Source organism: Brassica rapa, chromosome A09, assembly GCF_000309985.2.
Source record: "Brassica rapa cultivar Chiifu-401-42 chromosome A09, CAAS_Brap_v3.01, whole genome shotgun sequence".
NCBI classification, from domain to species: Eukaryota; Viridiplantae; Streptophyta; class Magnoliopsida; order Brassicales; family Brassicaceae; genus Brassica; species Brassica rapa.
In genome coordinates this window covers 10,840,190-10,855,683 of record NC_024803.2, presented here as the reverse complement: position 1 = coordinate 10,855,683, position 15,494 = coordinate 10,840,190, and the positions used below count along the sequence as shown (strand labels likewise).

Below are 15,494 nucleotides of genomic sequence, written 5' to 3'. Positions count from 1 at the left end.
ATAAATATAAATTATATTTTAAATAAAATTTTATTAATATTGTAAATTTTCTTTTTTCGTATCAATATTTTAATATAAATTTGATTTAATTAAACATAAAAAATATATTTAAGAATATGCATGTATATATTTGAAATTATAATCTTAGATAGATTTTTCTATCTATTTATTTTAATTAAATATATTAAATAAATTTGTAAAAGTTGTATAATTACCAAAAATTAAAATTAAACAATATTTATAAAATTTGTAGATATATAAAAAAATAATAATTTTACGATTAAATTTTTATAATTTTCTAAAAAAATTGTATATATTTTTGAAAATTTTAGTAATAAAATTGTATAATTTAAAAAAAACTAATTAAATTATATTTCGAAATTTATAATGCCATATTTGAATATATTTATTTTAATAATGATTTATGAGTTATTCCTATATTTTAAAAAAAAAATTCCAAAATATAAATTGACATTAAATGTAATATATGAGTTATTACCATATTTTAAAAAGCTTACCAAAAATATAAATTAACATTAAATGTAATTGTCCATGTCATGTTAAGCTATAAGACATGTCATCAATTTTTTTAGTCATGTCATATTTGTTTTGTGAAATTGATTATAGAAAAGACATGTGGCAAAATCACTTTGCAAATATACTCTAGGAGATTTTAATTGTGAAAGATTCCATTAAATATTGCTAATGGAGGCACTTTTGCTTCTTTTTCAGTTTAGAACGAAAATATATAATCGGACCTTAATTTGTTTTAAATTAATGCGACATTAGGTAGATGAGTGTATTAGGTATCACTATTTTATTTGAAAAAGTATTTAGTAGATGAACATAAAATAAAGATATTAAAAACTTTTTAGATTTTAGTCATTTTGGTTCTTAGAGTCTATATTTGTGATAGAATTTTTTTAGTGATATTTTAGGGTATTTCCCTTTTAATAAAACAAATAAATTATATATACACATATATATATCTAGTAACTGATTCATCTTTTTTTCAATTATCCCGCATTCAAATACTGATTAAGATATACCACTAATCTATAACCATTCGCCGACGAGTCTAAAGTCATATATACATGTCGTAACATGCTTCGATTTTCAACAACTTGTCACGTGTACCAATTACAACACCGTGTGGAAAAATGGAGCAAGTGTAGCATTATAACACCCGACGTCGTTTCATCTTCATTTTTCCCATCCAAGAAAATGAGATTTCTGCAACTGCTAACGCTTCTGAGCCTCCTCGTCGTCATAGTGACTCCAATCTCAGCGACATTCTACACCAACATCTCTTCCATACCACCGTTACACCTCCTAAACGCCACTCGAAGCGCGTGGGAAACTTTCGAGAAACTAACCGGTTGCCACGTCGGAGACAAAGCCGACGGCCTCTCCAAACTCAAACAATACTTCAGTCGTTTCGGTTACATCCCCGCCGCCGTCGATAACTTCACCGACGACTTCGACGACGTCCTCCAATCAGCCATCAGCACTTACCAGAAGAACTTCAACCTCAAAGTCACCGGCAAACTCGACGCGTCGACTCTAGGCCAGATCGTTAAACCGAGATGCGGCAACCCGGACATGATCGACGGCACTACGTCGGAGATGAACGCCGGTAAGAAGTTCCGTACGGTGGCGCGTTACTCGTTTTTCCCCGGGAAGCCGCAGTGGCCGAAACGGAATCGAGATCTGAGCTACGCGTTTGTTCCTCTCAACAATCTAACGGAAGAAGTTAAGCAAGTGTTCGCACGCGCCTTCACGCGATGGGCGGACGTTACGCCGTTGAACTTCACGCGCTCTGAGTCCATCCTCAGGGCCGATATAGTGATCGGGTTTTTCGCCGGGGATCACGGGGACGGAGAGCCGTTCGATGGACCGATGGGGACGCTAGCGCACGCGTCGTCTCCGCCTACGGGGATGTTTCATCTCGACGGCGACGAGGATTGGCTGATCTCGGGAGAGGATATGAGCCGTCAGATATTGCCGGTGACGTCGGTGGTGGATCTGGAGTCGGTCGCTGTACACGAGATCGGACATCTTCTTGGGTTAGGTCACTCGTCGGTGGAGGATGCGATTATGTATCCGGCGATTTCTGGTGGACATCGGAAGGTGGAGTTAGCGAAGGATGATATTGAGGGGATACAGCATCTGTATGGAGACGGTGGTTCTAACCGTCGAAGTGAAACCAGCGGTGGTGCTGAGTTCTGGAGAGGGTTGGTGTTTAGCCTATCTTCGATCGCCACGTGTATACTTTTGATTTGTTGCTAGCGTTTTTACAGTGATCTTTCGTGAGTTTCTCAAAGTGCAGAGACACACAAATATTTATGTTTAATCATGAATATCTTATTTAAGATTTTTTTGGAGAAATTTTCTTATAATTTGAAAAATATCTAAAAGGATAATTTACAACATTTGTATTTATTATATTTTCAAATCTTTGTTGATATATCATATTGTTCCTTTTATGTTTGGCAATAATTTCTATCCTCTTTAAAATCGAATATATTCGAACTTAATCCATTATAAATTTAGTCAAAAGAAAACTAGAATCGAATATATTCAAGCTTTGTTCATTATAATCTTTATAGACATATGTGTGACGCTTCTACCCAAATAATGCCACTCCCTAAATTTTATGAAGTTCACAAAAAATACTAGTACCGATTTTTATCTAATTGGGATATATGAAGTTTAAACAAAACCTGAATATACGCCTAAGTTAACTGTGTCGGGCCATGTTACTTTTCTTGTCAGTCAAGAAAATGTTCACATTGTACTGTTTGGTTTTTTCCATGTAACTAGAAATTTCCTTTGTTCTGAATATGTAAGTGTATATGTGTATGCATGCATATGGGTTGGTACGTTAATTTTGCTGCGGCTAAGATATGACAATAGTATAATGAAATGATTCATTAGTTAATCTTGTATTATATAGAGTGCATTATGTAATAGGATATATTTTGGGTTGCTCTTTACAGTTTGACATACTTTGCAAATGAGTACTTTGGGCTTGTCAATCGTGTTGGTCAAAAAGTTGAGACTGCACCAATTGCTTTTCTCGTAAGGTAGAGTTGGTTATGCTTTAGATTTTCTTGCATTTAGGAGTTGCCTTGTGTTCTGACATTTTTATGTAAAGGTCTGATCATCAATTCATCATATATTTCCTTCGCAATTCTTACAGCATTGCCAAGATTCTTACAGCATTAACAAGAATTTTAACGTACTAAAAAAAAAAAGCTTGCGTTCTGAGATTTTTATGTAAAGGTCTGAACATATATTTCCCTTGAAATTCTTACAGAACTGCAAAGATATATGTGAAACAAAACAAAGTAATCAAAAAGCAATTAAAAAGAGATTGCACAACACATGTTATCATGCAAGTTGAACTTGGGAGAGCATATCTGATGCTAATAGAGAGTTAAACGAGTATGTGGGGGACGGGGTACCAAGTCCATCCACGGCGGAAGCACAAACTGGGATAAGATGACAACAGAAGTAGAAGTTTCATTGCGAAAACCGTCCATATACCTCTTGCAATCCAACTTGTTAAAGCGACAGCAACCTCCATTACTGCTACTACTCCAGTTCTCTGATTCTTGATGAAGAACAAACTCTAGAGTCTGCAAGTTACCCGTTACCACGCAATCATGTTCCCGACTCCATAGGTAGATGATATCATCATCAAACGGATTCATAGCCAACGGGAAACAGAAGACATCAAATCCAATAGACGCCAAGTTGATTTCTTCCCTCGACAGCTCCCACAACAGTTCACTACCCTCCGGGATGTTGCTACTCAGCCTCCAAATCTTCAATCTACGATACAATATCTCCACGTACATAACATCGCCTCTTGAAGTAGTCAAGCATCTCCTAACGTACTTATTGTCCGGGATAGGTAGAGGTACAACCTGACATTGATTATCATCACCATAGAAGTCATAACCAACAAGGAATCCAAACTCCTTAGGAATAAAGTTTTCCATCAGATCCTCTTCACGAGAATCTTTTGCCCACAGGTAAAGCTTCCCGTCGATATTCACCGGAGGATTAGCACCATCGACAGGACAAAACGACAAAAGCCGTTTAAAACTCCACAACCCTGTCTCAGACGAATACACATACACTCTCCACACATTCCTTGTCTGATTACTACAAGTCCTAACGACTTTGAAGCTTGTAACCAGGCCGTTTTCGACACGTGTCACCAGACCAGTGGCGGCACATTTATTCGGAGGAGGAGGGATTTCAACCCACTGCTTCGAAACTGGATTACCCACGAATGATCTGCGGTTGTGATGGGTGAGGTAGACCTCGATCCAGATCAATCCGTTGGACGAAGCTACGTAATAATAGTTGTTAACAGTAGGGAGATTTGGGTACGGTTGGAAAGGCAGTACGTAGGAAGCTAGAGACTTGGGGAGATCCCATGTGTCCCCTCCGTGGAAGCCGATGGCTTCTGTGATAGGATGGTAAAGCTTGGTTAGGAACATGAGAGACCATGTTGATGAGTTTGGGTGAAGAGAGAAGTAGCGACGGATGAAATAAGGAGATTCGGTTTCGGAGTTCCATTTTTTGGAAACTGATTTGAATCTGGCGATGGCTTTCATGGGTAGTCTGGCGAGTATATCCATCAGTATCTCTTCTGGGAGTCTTTTTCTTCTCTTCTCCATTGAGATTTTGCTGAGTTTTGTGGAGGGGTTAGGGTTGTCTTCCTCACTCTCTGTGAGAGGCCTTTTCATTTTCAGTTTTGGGATTTGAATTTTGGCTATGAGCAAATAAAACGTTATTGATGGACACTTAATTGCAATTCAAAGGTCAAGAAAATCAATAGTTACTATGTGATGAAAATGTAGAAATGGAAGTGAATCATTTGCTATAAAAACAAACGGAAAGTAAATCATTTTTCCGTTATCCGAAACGATTTTATTAAAATCTGATTTATACGACTTAATAGGTTTAAAGTGTCATAAATTGGTTTAAATCGATTTAAATTAGTATAAATCCGTGAAATTAAAATATAATATATGTTTAAATCTACAAATTTATCTAATTTCTTTTGTTTTATATAATTAGATATATCTAATTTTGATAATTCAATATAATAATATATAATTAAATACACAAACTCAAATATATTATATATAAAATATATTAAAAATATATTTAAAATAAAACAATAACTCGTTAACATTGAGGCTTCACCGTGCTCCGAATAATTCGCATAAACGCTAGTCCTCTATAAAACGCCTAATTAAAGCATAAAGATTTCTTGAACATTTTTAGAGTGGTTTCTTTTCAATTAAAATAGTCTCACTAAAAATTCTACTGCAGAAAAGTCGTAGTTCGACTATTTCATTAATTAATTAACTAATATAAATTATTTGACTATTTATATTAATCGAACAAATATGCATTTTAATAATCATAAAGATATTAATAATAAATCAAATTTAACTATAAATTAAAAAATATTTTTAGTTATAACAAAAATTTGTTGAGAAAAAAAAAATCTTGTCCGTAATCGGAGAAAATCCAAGAAACCCTAAAATTCTCCGAGGTCCCGGATTCTCTGCGAGAGCCAACGATAATTGACCAAATAAATGCAGAAAATATGAAAAGATAACAAAATAAATTTATAGAAAAAGTAGATCTTATTTCGAATCTGCGTAAGAGCGTTGCGATCATTACAAGAGATTATCAAAGCTTCAGCCGCAAGAGTTGTCAGCAAATTACCTAGTTCTAGCAATCAAAAAACCTTAAACCTTGTTGAGTCGCAGCTTGATAACAAAAGACGAAAAAGTTTTGATTGATTTCAGACTAAACCTTATGAAAGGCTGCCTACATACCCCTTTCGAGGATCAAACCGAACGTAGTTCGACTGAAAGAGTAGAACAAGAGATCGACCTGCGTGGGCGAGTTTGTCTAGTAATCTAGTGCCAGTCATAGAAACATAACATTTCGAGAATAATGCATAAAAGTTTCTAACTACAAAGAGTTCTAAGAGTAAAAAGAATTGTCCCCTTCGCATCTTCAACCTTGACATCTTTATATACTCCTCCTAGAGGCGGTTTGCTCTTTCCCTTTCTGCTCTCGATCGACTTTATCGCTTCGCAGAAATATTCTATTTTTCTTCGATCTTTGTGTTTATCTTTGGAAACTTCACATTTATCCTCCGAACTTGACATTTATCTTCTCCTGCGTAACAAAAGATAAACCATTATAACGATTGAGCTTGATTTTGTATAAAACGGCAACGGTTAACTGAACACCTCGAATTTCCTACGCTATACGAGGAATTTGAATATCCTTCGGAGTCGACGTCGTTTCGAAAACCATCTTTTTATAAAATCGTAAATGGGCTCTTAGCCGCGTTCTGGGCCCTTTCGAATTTGAGAGAGATTGTTTGAATTTGAATACCCTATGGCAATTCATTTCGACCAGATTCGAAGCCTTCCGTAAAAAATGGAAGACACAACTGACCAAATCAACGGCCAAGCCGAAACCATTAACAAGATCATCTTCGATGGGCATAAGAAACGGTTAGACGCCAAAGAGGGTAGATGGGCCGAAAAACTCGAAGGAGTTTTATGGTCACATCGCACTACTACGAGATGCGCAACGGGAGAAACCCCATTCGCCCTCATATACATATCAAAATGTATGATCCTAGCGGAAGTCGAATTTTCTGGAGTACGCAGAAGATTACTCCCAGAACAAGAAGATTCAAACAATCTAATGTTGTTGGACGAGCTTGATCTAATCAATGTACGTCGAGACCATGCCCTTATACGGATTCAAAACTATCAGCAAGCGGCTGCAAAGTACTACAACACTAACGTACCCAGCCGCATATTCAAAGAGGGCGACTTAGCCCTACGAAATTGTTTCTAGAACACCGCCGAGCGGAACGCAGGAAAACTCGGGACAAACTCGGAAGGACCTTACAAAATCATAAAAGTTGTCCGACCAGGCGCGTACGAAATCGCAAACATGTATGACATCAAAATTCCGAGAACTTGGAACGCAATGCACCTCAAGAAATACTACCACTAAGCAACGCTTCACACGGAACTACGAGATGGTTTGATCCCTGAAATGGGTACGTAGACAATTCGTCACATGACGAGCTCAGCTGTCCTCCTCATTAAAAAGAGAGGAGTGGGTACATATACGTATACTGGTATATTCCAAAAAAAACAAAATAATCCGCTTCTAAACTTGGAATTTTTGAAACTTTTTAACACGGCGGAACCCCCCCCCCCCCCCCCCCCCCCCCCCCCCAAATCTGTTTATCGTCAGAACGCTCCATCACCTGAAAAACGACATAAAAAGCTCAACTTTCGGCACATCGAGACGTTGCTAGCGCTTAAAGGACTCCTTTTTCGTCAAAAAGATTTCCAAAAAGGAATACTTACTTTTCACGTGTCCTTCGCGAAGAATCAAAAATGGTAATATCTACTGATAAGTTTGTTGTTGATCACAACAAATTCTCAACGTACTAAAGAGATTAAGACATCTCATAGAGATAGCTCTCGTACGCCCAACACAAAGATAATAACGCTATATAAAAAATTTAAAATTTTTGGTCAGCACTTTCGGAAAACTTAAAAATTGTCCTCGAAGTGATACCAGACGGAAGGCACGACATTGTCCACGGGTCAGTTAATCGACTATATCCACAAAATTCGAACAATCTCTCTCAATACGAATCACAAAGATCTATAGCTCTTTAGACACGAGATTGTCCATAGCAGTCTCTCCATTTCCATGTGTAACATTGATAGTTTTTTGGGGCAACCTCATAGTCCAAACCGTTCAACATATATATATATATATATATATATATATATATATATATATATATATATATATATTCTCTGATTTATTTCATTCTTTTTATTGTTATGGTTGGAAGGGCTCTTTCAAGCATATAGAATGTCGAGCATATAGAATGTCGAGCTCCATCACCTGAAAAACGACATAAAAAGCTCAACTTTCGGCACATCGAGACGTTGCTAGCGCTTAAAGGACTCCTTTTTCGTCAAAAAGATTTCCAAAAAGGAATACTTACTTTTCACGTGTCCTTCGCGAAGAATCAAAAATGGTAATATCTACTGATAAGTTTGTTGTTGATCACAACAAATTCTCAACGTACTAAAGAGATTAAGACATCTCATAGAGATAGCTCTCGTACGCCCAACACAAAGATAATAACGCTATATAAAAAATTTAAAATTTTTGGTCAGCACTTTCGGAAAACTTAAAAATTGTCCTCGAAGTGATACCAGACGGAAGGCACGACATTGTCCACGGGTCAGTTAATCGACTATATCCACAAAATTCGAACAATCTCTCTCAATACGAATCACAAAGATCTATAGCTCTTTAGACACGAGATTGTCCATAGCAGTCTCTCCATTTCCATGTGTAACATTGATAGTTTTTTGGGGCAACCTCATAGTCCAAACCGTTCAACATATATATATATATATATATATATATATATATATATATATTCTCTGATTTATTTCATTCTTTTTATTGTTATGGTTGGAAGGGCTCTTTCAAGCATATAGAATGTCGAGCATATAGAATGTCGAGTTCCATCTTGTCGAGCATATAGAATGTCGAGTTCCTATCATATATCTCCAACTTAACAAACGCTTCACGGTACGGAAGGGCTCTTTCAAGCATATAGAATGTCGAGTTCCATCTTGTCTGCACATCCATTATCAAACCAGCATTCTCCTTTATACCAGCAGCATCCACGCATTTTGCAAACGTCATCTCACGCGTCTCTGACGCTGTTACATACATACTTAGACGCAGCGGTTTCGCGTCGGTTGAGTTTACGTGGGCAATAAGTTAATTTTAACCTATTTTGTCATATTTGTATAGAAACTTTTCATGCAAGGCTATGGAGGAAACTTGAGCAAAGCGTATTTGAAGGCCAACATGTTGGCCGGAGAGTCTGTCAGCAACATCCCCACGGTGGCCGCCTTATGTGCTGAAGAGAAGGTTCTAGAACTTTACTCAAAAGAGCTTTTAGAACCTTCCAAACGTTCTTTCAGGCATGGACAAATAGCTGGACTTTTCTATGGCATCTCTCAGTTTTTCATTTTCTCCTCCTATGGCCTCGCTCTATGGTATGTCTCTATATAGACAAGTTCCACCTATAGGCCTAGGAGTTCCAGATGTTTTCGGTCTTGTGAAGAGTATGTTTGAAGTTAGGTTTTGGTTAATATAATAAAAGTACAAATAAAAACAAATGTATGTTTGGTATATGTTTTTGAACTGCATGTTAATTGTTTAATTTGATAGGTACGGATCAACTTTGATGGATGATAAAATATCTAGCTTTAAATCACTGATGAAAACATTCATGGTTTTGATCGTGACGGCATTAGCGATGGGTGAAACATTGGCTCTAGCTCCAGATCTGCTGAAAGGAAACCAGATGATTGCGTCCGTATTTGAGATCTTGGACCGTAAAAGTCAGCTTGTTGGAGAAACCAGCGAGGAGCTGACTAATGTGGAAGGCAAGATTGAGCTCAAAGGCATCCACTTCAGCTACCCTTCAAGACCACATGTTGTAGTTTTCAAGGACTTTGATTTGATAGTTCGGTCCGGACAGAGCATGGCGCTTGTCGGACAGAGTGGGTCTGGGCCCGCGTCCCGCGGGATACACCGAACCCATCCCGCTTCTCGCCCGATCCCGCACAAGCTCATCCCGCGAAGCCCGCTAAAAATTCGGGCCTAGATCTTAGTAACCAATCCCGTCCCGCAACAGGTCCAAACGGGTTAGGCTCGCGGGCAGGTTCAAATTTTGCCATCTCTAACTAGTCGAAATTATATTTACAGTGTTTTTAATGGGTTTTCCTGATCTGTTTAATTTGGGCCGTTTCTAATTACAAAATGTTGATGTGAAAATTTAAAACTAGACAAACAAAAGAATATGTGTCTGTTTGTCTCTTCTCCCTTGTCTTTGTGTTTCCAAATCATTCTACAGTTGAAGTGATTGTGGGGTTTTCCCCATGGAGCTTCCTCTCTCTCTGTCTCTCCTCATCCTCCTAGGGTTCCGGGGAGTACCACAATTCACGAGGCATGATCCATCATTTCCCCCACTTCTCCAAGCGAAGATCCCCACGTTTTGGGAATTTAAACGAACCATTCTCATCTCTTGTAGCCACAGAAAAATTCTAAACAACAGATCGGATTTGTTTGAACTATGCCTACTCATACGTCGTCGGAGAAGGAAGTCGCCGGAAAAGATGAGCTCAGGAGGAATCCGTATGAAGTCCTCGGCATCCCCAGCAACTCCACCGATCAAGAGATCAAAAGTGCCTATCGAAGAATGGCTCTCAGGTTCAACTTCTTGATTTTCTTGAAAATTTTACTGACTCTTAATGTACTGAGTTTGAATTTATTCAGGTACCATCCGGATAAGAACCCAAATGATCCGGTTGCAGCTGATATGTTTAAGGAGGTTACATTTGCCTATGACGTCTTGTCTGATCCAGAGAATCGGCATCAGTATGATACAACTGCTTCTGAGGTTAGTTGAATATAGTACCATGTTATGACACTATTTTGTGAAACATAGTTTGACTTTATAGATTGCCAAGTGTTTGAAAAAGCATTCCACAGTTTGCTGTTTCCAAATAACCTTAAACCACACCTAAGGCTGTAGTTTCTAGTTCTTTTTTTGTTCACCTGTGATGTTTTTTTGTAGGCTGCTGGTCCAGAAAATGAAGACCTTGAGCTCGATCTTTCTAGCTTAGGAGCTGTTAATACTATGTTCGCCGCGCTTTTCAAGTGAGTTTCCTAATGCAAACTTGCACCCACTCTCTGTTTTTTTCTTTCTTTCATTAACAAGTTGATAATTTTTTTGTCCAACACAGTAAGCTTGGTGTGCAAATCAAAACAACAGTCTCAGCAAATTTGTTGGAGGTGGCGCTGAATGGTACTGTTACTACCTTGCCTCTTGCGGTTGGACAAGTTGTCTCTAGGAAGGTAAGTTTTTAGTTTTTTATTTTATTTGAATAATGTTTCACCACTGACATATTTGCTTTTCTCTAAACAGGTTGAAAAGCAATCGGCTCACTTTTATTCTGTTACGTTAACAGAAGAAGAATCTCAGGCTGGATTGATATGTAAAGTCCACTCATCTGCTAAAAACAAATTCAAGGTAACTAACTCTCTTTGCCTTTCTTGATCAATAATCTTGTGGTTGTTTTTTCATATTCTTTTGCTTTCCAGTTGCTTTACTTTGATCAAGAAGAGAGTGGAGGACTGAGACTGGCACTACAGGTATGGAGTTTTATTATCACATCTTTGAGTTGCATCACAAGAATGGTTCCATAAGAAAACTCACTAATTTATTATGCTCATTTACCTATAACGTCAATAATTATGAATCAAATTGAATCTTCTGCTTTTGTTCTTTCTGCAATAGGAAGACAGCAGGAAAACAGGAAAGCTATCAACTGCAGGATTGTATTTTTTCGGCTTCCCTGTTTATCGTTTCGATCCCAGGGTTAATTCAGTTAACTATCTTCTCTACACTCTTTTAAGTAAACACATTTTTATACTTATTTTGACCGCCATGTACTCAGTTTTAACTCTTCTGTTCACAGAGGGCTCTCTCAAGGGATCCAGAGACTGGATTTTTCAAAAGGCTAGACACTTTCCAGCCCCTCGAGATCACTGAACTGAAAGCTGGAACTCATGTGTTTGCTGTTTACGGTACGTTTGTTAACAGTTTTTAATTAGTCCACTCTTTAGAGAATAACCTCACTTGGTTTCATTTTACTACTATAGGTGACAATTTTTTCAAAAGCGTGAGCTACACGCTAGAAATATTCTCATCTGCTCCATTCGCCAACGAGAAAGAGACTCTCCGGTCCACAGAAGCTCAGATAGTCTCTAAAAGAACCGAGCTATTGAAGTTTGAATCTGAATATCACGATGTCTTTTCACAGTTTACAGATATGGCTAGTAAATGCGCAGGCGAAGTACAAGAAGTGAGATGAGATATATACCCACTCTCTTCTATTTTGTTGATTTCTTTAAAAGAACAAGTAACTGAGATTTGTTGATTTTTGTAGATTGATGAGCTTCTCAAGAGGAGGAACGAGATATGCGCAGCTTACACAACTTTCCCACCGACAAAGCAAAGTTCAAGCAAGAGCTGGGGCAAGGGAAAGAGCAAGAAGAAGAAGAGCAGTCTTTTGATGGAAGCTAGAGAAGAAGGGGAAGTCACAGTTAGGGAAGAAAATGGAGTGAAGAAGAAGAAATGGTATAATATTCAGCTAAGACAAGACAAGAAAAAAAACTAAAGAGACTTAAGGCACATAAGCGTAATTCATCTCTTTGTACAATGTGTTTCATCTCTTTGTACGCTTTGCTGGATTCAGATTCACATACTCCTCAGCTTCTTCTTCGTCCCAAGCTTTGCTGATGTTATATGTGTCCTGCGGGTTATTGCTGACATCTTCTTCCTCACCATTTCCTGGTTTACTATATGCACTTTGGTTTCTTTCTGATTCATCCTTCCAGATTTGGACACCGCATTCAACAATCTCGAATCCACCGCTGAATTCAAACACAACCTCTCTGCCAGTAGCTTCTTGCAATAAGTATGAAGGAAATAGAAATAAATGTTTTCTTTGAATCCTAGGAATAGCATAAACACTGATCTCCTCAATGCCTTTGCTTATACGACGACACGCTAGTTGTTCCGATTCTCTGGTTTGCTGGTTAGGAGAAATCACCACACAAACCTTGAAAATGGTGAGAGACATGTTACTCATGGGATGTATGGTCACACGATTTCCTTTGGCTCGGTGATCGAACTCTACAGGCACTTCTCCTCCAGGTAAACAAGCCCAGCCTTGAGCAAAAGGTTTTGTTATAATTGCTGTCCGTGCTTTTCGGTCCAGTTTGAAGCAGTTCGTGTAATTGAGTTGCGTGTATGGAGTGTCATAAGGACAAGTAAGTCCCTCCTTGAGTTCACAATTTCCCCTAAGTAGTGAACTTCTGCAGCTGTTTAGATAAAGTTCTACCCGCTGGAGACTTTTCTTGAAATATGGAATCCTCTGCTCACCAATGCAGCTTAGGTGTAGATGCCTTACACTTTGGGGAAGATGTGTTAAGGACTTTAGTTTTCCTTTGCTGGTTATGGTGAGAACATGAAGACGAGACCAAAGCCTGATAGACTCAGGCACTTGGTCTAGTTCCTCGACTGAGATAGAGAACTTTGAGACGTTCCTAGAGATGTCTGGAAAGTTTCTCAATCTTTGGCATGCAGTCATATCAACCGACTCAAGAGATGCCAACTGCCAAGTTCATGTGAGCTGGAATGACTTCTAGCTTTGTGCAGGCAAACATGCTCAACGCTTTTAGCTTGTGAAGATTTGAAAAAGAGGATGGAATCTCTACCAGACTCTCGCAGTCATTCAGATTTAGTCTCTCGAGATTTGTTGCATTTGAAAGATCTGGGAGTTCTTTTAAACTAAGCAGCCCCGGGACCGGGACGGGGACCGAAAACTGGGACGGGAGCGGGGACGGGAAACGTCAAACTTTAAATTTGTAAATACGGGTACGGCATAGAAACGGCGACCATATTATAAGAAAATATAAAAATATCCATAAGTCAAAATGTTAAAATCTGAAACATAAGTTTTAACAGCATCAAACACACTTAATCAAAATACTAGACATCAACAGAAACAATAACACACATGATAAAAATACTAGACATCAACAGAAACAGCAGCAAACACAATTGATCAAAATACTAAACAGCAACAGAATAAGCTAAAAAACAAAATATGATACATATAAAATGACAGTCACATCTTTGTATACAAAACACAGAAACATTGTATATGAATTATTTTCGAAAGATAAGATTACAAGAAGAAGGTAAAGAAAATGCTTACGCGTTTTGCTTGTGATATAAACAACAAAGAGACAAGAAGGTAAGGAAAGTGCATCTGGGTTCTGTTGCTGATATATCACAGAGAGAGATATGGTCGAGACTTGAGTTTCAAAGAGAAAGAAGATGGAAGTGCAAGAGACTAAAGTGAGAGTGGAAGAATCGAAGAGACAGAGACACTATTTTTTTTTTTAATTACAACTTTTGATCTTTTCAAAATTGATAGAATAAACACATTAAAGGTTAAAAACATATATGGTTTAATTTTTTACACTTCTTATAACACAAAAAATCAGATGGATACGTCTATTTTCTGCGGAAACGTTTCCGGAACGTCTCCTTCTCTGACCAAGCCCGTACCCGATGAGTCTTGACGTCCCGGGTTCACCTCACACATATTGGGGACGTTTCCTAGGCGTACCCGAGACGTCCCCGTCCCCCCGACGAACCCGATACGTGAGACGGCACCAACTTGGAGTACCCGTGCAACCTAGCTTTTAAATGACAGGACATTGCCAAATCCATCTTCTTGAGATTTGTGAGGGGCTGAAACCAAAATCAGACACCAAACAGTAAACATAAGACCATCAGAACATGAATAGAAATTACACATGTTAAAACGGGCCTCAACCTAACAAGGTTAACCCTAATCCTGCATCAAAATTTGTAACCATAACCTTGACTTTTGAGACATGGTTAAAATAGAGCTGAACATAATCAACACATAAGCTTTGTAGGGTTAAGTTTCTAGCTCATTAGTTTTGCTTCATATCACTTTTATACAATATATAAATATTAAAATTAAAATTCATTCGATTATGTAAAACAGAGAGAGTTTTCACGTCAAAACAGCAAAAAATTAGTTTTCCGCCAAACCTTAAAATTAAGTTTTTTCTGCCAAACCACAAAATTAAGTTTTTTTGCCAAACCATAAAATTAAGTTTTTTGACCAAACCGCAAAAAAGTATTCCCGCCAAAACTACAAAACAGAATTTTTCTGCAAAAATGTAAAATATTGTTTTCCCGCCAAAACGAGTTTTCCGTATTTTCTTTAGGTAAGAAGCTGAAACCGAGTCAAAATACCAAATAGCAGAGAGAAGACCATCAAAACATGAATAGAAAACCTGGGTCTCTGTTTTCCCTTCGCAAGTTTCCTTGAAAGTCTTACCAAACTCTGCCATCTGTTTCCTCACATCACATGGATCCACTTTGTAGAAAACCGTCATCACTATTTGTCCCGCAGATTCTTGACACTTGAAAATCTCCACCAGCTCATTCAAACACGAACTTGAAGAACCATAGTTCTTCGAGAGCACCACGATTGAGATTCTTGACTCTCTTATCGCCCGTATGAGTTCAGTACCGATCAGTTTGCTTCTCTCAATCCCTTCATCGTTGAACGCTATGATCCCGTTGTGTTGAAACTGCTTTTTTAAATGACTCATAAATGTTACACGAACATCTGGTCCGTGGAAGCTCGGGAAGACGTTGTATCTCCAGCTCCGAGAAGAAGACGCCATAAGAAATCAAA

General features: G+C 38.0%; 5 protein-coding genes across 6 annotated transcripts; 2 read left to right on the top strand and 3 right to left on the bottom strand.

Annotated features, from left to right (window-relative positions):
• The first annotated feature begins 513 nt into the window (after positions 1-513).
• LOC103838570 (metalloendoproteinase 5-MMP) lies at positions 514-2,499 on the top strand. Its single transcript, XM_009115018.3, has one exon. The coding sequence runs from the start codon at positions 1,105-1,107 to the stop codon at positions 2,287-2,289; it is 1,185 nt and encodes a 394-aa protein (XP_009113266.1). The 5' UTR covers positions 514-1,104; the 3' UTR covers positions 2,290-2,499.
• Positions 2,500-3,428: 929 nt separating this feature from the next.
• LOC103838754 (F-box protein At1g49990-like) lies at positions 3,429-4,763 on the bottom strand. Its single transcript, XM_009115207.2, has one exon. It carries the CDS (start codon positions 4,761-4,763, stop codon positions 3,429-3,431), a length of 1,335 nt encoding a protein of 444 aa, XP_009113455.2.
• Positions 4,764-10,009: 5,246 nt separating this feature from the next.
• Positions 10,010-12,571, top strand: LOC103838566 (chaperone protein dnaJ 39). Its single transcript, XM_009115012.3, has 10 exons — positions 10,010-10,389; positions 10,456-10,579; positions 10,757-10,839; positions 10,926-11,037; positions 11,108-11,212; positions 11,284-11,334; positions 11,480-11,569; positions 11,661-11,769; positions 11,845-12,047; positions 12,132-12,571. Exons 1-10 carry the CDS (start codon positions 10,253-10,255, stop codon positions 12,360-12,362), a joined length of 1,245 nt encoding a protein of 414 aa, XP_009113260.1. The 5' UTR covers positions 10,010-10,252; the 3' UTR covers positions 12,363-12,571.
• On the bottom strand, positions 12,307-15,257 carry LOC103838569 (disease resistance protein RML1B). Of its 2 annotated transcripts, none has more exons than XM_009115017.3 (2): positions 15,132-15,257; positions 12,307-14,509 (listed from the first exon to the last, which is right to left on the bottom strand). In XM_009115017.3, the coding sequence occupies exon 2, from the start codon at positions 13,335-13,337 to the stop codon at positions 12,411-12,413; it is 927 nt and encodes a 308-aa protein (XP_009113265.2). In that variant the 5' UTR covers positions 13,338-14,509; positions 15,132-15,257; the 3' UTR covers positions 12,307-12,410. The 2 variants fall into 2 exon arrangements, with proteins under 2 accessions (XP_009113265.2, XP_033134853.1); XM_033278962.1 differs by lacking the exon at positions 15,132-15,257 and having other exon boundaries at positions 12,307-13,537; positions 14,466-14,723.
• On the bottom strand, positions 14,375-15,483 carry LOC117125699 (disease resistance protein ADR2-like). The gene is made up of 2 exons (XM_033278288.1): positions 15,088-15,483; positions 14,375-14,509 (listed from the first exon to the last, which is right to left on the bottom strand). Exons 1-2 carry the CDS (start codon positions 15,481-15,483, stop codon positions 14,375-14,377), a joined length of 531 nt encoding a protein of 176 aa, XP_033134179.1.
• Between the last annotated feature and the right edge of the window lie 11 nt (positions 15,484-15,494).

Bases quoted from the DNA above. Each gene is read 5' to 3' on its own strand.
- LOC103838570 (XM_009115018.3), top strand. From the start codon at position 1,105: ATGCTTCGATTTTCAACAACTTGTCACGTGTACCAATTACAACACCGT.
- LOC103838754 (XM_009115207.2), bottom strand. From the start codon at position 4,763: ATGAAAAGGCCTCTCACAGAGAGTGAGGAAGACAACCCTAACCCCTCC.
- LOC103838566 (XM_009115012.3), top strand. From the start codon at position 10,253: ATGCCTACTCATACGTCGTCGGAGAAGGAAGTCGCCGGAAAAGATGAG. The intron at 11,213-11,283 runs GTAACTAACTCT...TTTGCTTTCCAG, and splicing joins CTGCTAAAAACAAATTCAAG to TTGCTTTACTTTGATCAAGA. The intron at 11,335-11,479 runs GTATGGAGTTTT...TTTCTGCAATAG, and splicing joins GACTGAGACTGGCACTACAG to GAAGACAGCAGGAAAACAGG.
- LOC103838569 (XM_009115017.3), bottom strand. From the start codon at position 13,337: ATGACTGCATGCCAAAGATTGAGAAACTTTCCAGACATCTCTAGGAAC.
- LOC117125699 (XM_033278288.1), bottom strand. From the start codon at position 15,483: ATGGCGTCTTCTTCTCGGAGCTGGAGATACAACGTCTTCCCGAGCTTC. The intron at 14,510-15,087 runs GTTTTCTATTCA...TTTTGGTTTCAG, and splicing joins AAGGGAAAACAGAGACCCAG to CCCCTCACAAATCTCAAGAA.